Source organism: Zingiber officinale, chromosome 10B, assembly GCF_018446385.1.
Source record: "Zingiber officinale cultivar Zhangliang chromosome 10B, Zo_v1.1, whole genome shotgun sequence".
In the NCBI taxonomy this organism is placed as follows: domain Eukaryota; kingdom Viridiplantae; phylum Streptophyta; class Magnoliopsida; order Zingiberales; family Zingiberaceae; genus Zingiber; species Zingiber officinale.
In genome coordinates, this window is record NC_056005.1 from 26,949,366 (window position 1) to 26,952,863 (window position 3,498).

General features: G+C 45.0%; 1 protein-coding gene across 1 annotated transcript; it reads right to left on the reverse strand.

The window, feature by feature from the left end:
* Positions 1-1,039: 1,039 nt before the first annotated feature.
* LOC122028741 (heavy metal-associated isoprenylated plant protein 32-like) lies at positions 1,040-3,115 on the reverse strand. Its single transcript, XM_042587603.1, has 3 exons — positions 2,688-3,115; positions 2,524-2,599; positions 1,040-2,436 (listed from the first exon to the last, which is right to left on the reverse strand). The coding sequence occupies exons 1-3, from the start codon at positions 2,730-2,732 to the stop codon at positions 1,196-1,198; spliced, it is 1,362 nt and encodes a 453-aa protein (XP_042443537.1). The 5' UTR covers positions 2,733-3,115; the 3' UTR covers positions 1,040-1,195.
* Between the last annotated feature and the right edge of the window lie 383 nt (positions 3,116-3,498).

Below are 3,498 nucleotides of genomic sequence, written 5' to 3' on the forward strand. Positions count from 1 at the left end.
CCTAGGGTTACTAGGCCCTAGGACCTATGGTTACCACCCCCTAGTGTTTTTTCGCCACGTAGGGTTACCTCCCCCTAGTACCTAAGGTTGCCCCCTTAGGATTTCCTTCACCTAGGGTTACCACCCCCTAAGACCTAAGGTTACAGCCTCTTAGGATTTTCCTTCACCTAGGATTACCACCCCCTATGACCTAAGGTTACCGCCCCTTAGGATTTTTCACCACCTAGGGTTACCACCCCCTAGGATTTTCCTCCTGTCTAACCGCAGTTACGGCTTTCCTGAAAAACCTCATTCACCCATGTTAGATCACACATAATCTTAACTTTGAATCTTTTGTTATTATCAAAACTTGGATTCGATCGTCGGATGCTTCCCGCACCAATAAATATATGTTTGTCGTAAATTTGAGATTATAAAATTTATGATAAATTAATTTTCGTTGTAAATTTCTAACGAAATCTGTGATGAATTTTAATTTTCATCCCAAAATTTACGATGAATTTTCATAAATTTGTCACAAAATTTTGCAACTGTAAATTGGTGACTAATTTTTTTCATCACAAAAATTTATGTGATGAAATATTTTTTAAAAATTCATCCTAGAATCCTTGCTTTTTTATTGGGTAAAAGATGGATCATCGCAAAGAGTGAGGAGATGAACTAGAGTTTTATGGGCATCCCAGCAAGCCAGTGGTGGTTCTTTTACGGCCAGTCCCGTTAGCAAGAATCAAACGAGAGAGAATGAGGAGCCAAGTCCTATATAATGTAGCTCGTAGAGAGTCAGTTCGATTTACAAGAACGGATACGGACAGAACGGGAAATAGAACTCTATGCGGGTCCAACAAAATTTAGAATGGAGCCCGTAGAGATCCAGTCTAATTGACAGAACCGATCAAAAAAACAAACAAATCCCCTTGATCCCGCGGAGTCAGAAGTGGGACCCATAAAAATTCAATCAGATTGCCTAAAAACGAGAGGTATTGCTAGACCAGTTACTCGGTGACCCTGAACTCCACTAAAAAGCTCTTTTCAATTCCCCGTATCACTCACTAATTAGTGAGTTTGCCGATTTAATTCACATAACTGCAGAATGTCCTCCATCATATCATTTGGCTTGCAATCAGCGTGAAAATAACAACAAAAAAACAAAAACAAAAAAAAAAAAAAACAAGAACAAGCTAAAGATTCATTTCTTTCACATAATTGAGCAGCCGCTGCCGGCGTTCTCATCACTGAAGAAGGTGGTGTACGGTTCACTGCTATGTGGCGCCGGAGGTGGGGGCATGTACATGTTGTACATCGTCACCGGCGGTGCCCGGGAGTAGGCCATCGTCGGCTGAAAGGCCGGCCGATCTTGCATCATCATCATCATCCTTTGCTGCTGCTGTTGCTGCTGAATCATTGCGGCCATATACTGCTGCTGATACGGATTCACGGCAGCAATCACCTCAGCCGGCGGCACCAACGCGCCTCCTCCCTGGTAGAAACCGGGCGCTGCGCCCGCGCCGTGCGCCGCCGGGATATTCCCCACGTGACCAACGGGAACTTGCATTTTTCCCGCCGGAAAACCATGGCCCACCATGCTAGGATTGACCATCGGATGGCACACACCGCCGATTCCGTTCTTCCCCTGCATCTTCTTTGCTAGATTGACGTCATGCACATCGCCGTTAAGTTTCCCAGCAGCTTCGCCATTGTGAGTGGCCTTGTTGAAGTTGCCGTTGTTCTTGATATCTTGTGGCCTGGCACCACCTCCACTCGTGGTGGCAGAACCGGCATCTTTCTTACCGTTCTTTCGGCCGACGTTGTTACACACGGCTCTACTGTGCACCGGAGGAACTTGATCACCTTTCTCGGCTTTCGCTTTCGGAGTCGAAATCGCAGGTTTGATCTTGATGTTCCTGAACTCTTCATCGAAATCGACATCAAAGCAGTCGAACTCATCCATGTCATTCTCGTCCAAATCATCCTCCTCCTCGAAATCGTCTTCGTCGTCATCGTCGTAGCCCTGAAACCCTTTGGGAGGAAATTCGAAGTTGACAGATTTAAGACTCTTCTGCGGTGGTAAATTAAGCAGCTTCATCGGAGGCATCAACACGTTGTTGGCGGCTTTGACTTTCTGCAGCTGCTGCAAATGCTGCTGAAATAGTTGTTGTTGCAGCTGCTGCTGCTGCTGCTGTTGCTGTGGTATTGGCTTGGATTGTTGAAGCTTTGGATCTTTGCCGCCGCCGCCGTCAATGATGCCATTTCCACCACCCTTCCCATCTTGCTTCTGCAGCTGTAGCTGTGGCTTCTGGTCGTTGTTACAGGCCTTGGGAGCTAACAGCTCGGCATGCTTCCCAGCTTTGGCAAGCTTCTTGAGGAGGGCTGCAGGATCGACATTACCTGACACAGTCACCTTCCCTTCCTCTGCATCTATGCTGGTCGTATAAACACCTGATCAAGCACGGAAGAGATCATCAATGAGGGTAAACAAAACAAAAAGAAACCATCTTAAAGGGGCATTAATTTGAGGAGCAGTACCATCAACTTTGTGGAGCAGTTTCTTGACCTTCTTCTTACATCCATCACAATGTATGTTCACTTTCAGAGTGCACGTCTGCAAACGGAGCAAGACCTTGAGACAAAAAAAAACAAAAACACAACCAAAAAAACCAACAGCAGATTCGTCAACAATGAAAGTTCACCTGGATTTTAAGGAACTTGGCGTTGTCTTCTTCTTTACTCATCATCCTATTCCCCTGTTCCCCACAACGACAAGTGAAATGCACCAATTCTCTTCTGGCTTTGAAACCTGGGAGTGAATATCAAGGCAAGAAGAAGAAGAGAGATAAAGGGAAATCCACCGGGATTAACTGTCGGTACAATGATTTTTTTTTTTCTTCTCACAACAGAGAGGAATGTCAAGATCGAAGAGAAGAATTGTCCTTGCTTCTCAACAAAGTTTCAATTGTAAAGCAGGGCCCCATTTTTCCTTTTATCCTCCTTGAATATTCTTTAAAAAAAAAGCCTCTTTTGACTAAACCATGAAACTAAGGCTCGCACCATTCTGCAAACCCTTCCACTGCCAAACGGAGCAGCAGCAGGTGCGCGTCATTCGTTGAATTCTGCCTACTGCATTGGATTTTTTTTTAAAATTGGCGTCAGCTAGATATAAATCGAAAAGTGCTATCGATCCATCACTCAACTTAAACTGTTATTAGATAAAATAGATCCGTTAATTTGTATGAAGACTTGATATTAGAAAATTGAAACGATATCCTATCACTCCACTATTGTTCGGGGGATTTAATTAAATTAAATTTCAGGCCTGTGGCCTGTCTACTTGCAGCGGAACGTTAAAGGTATGGTGGTGGTGAGTTAAAGCTGGCATGTCAGACGAGCGCGGTGGCGGGTGTAGCGCAGGAGCAGCATGGTCATGAACGCTTCTTGTCTTTTTGCCGCATTGGAGCCCTCAACTGGGCTCTGCTTTAAAGAGAAGGAGGAGGAGCGTGACAG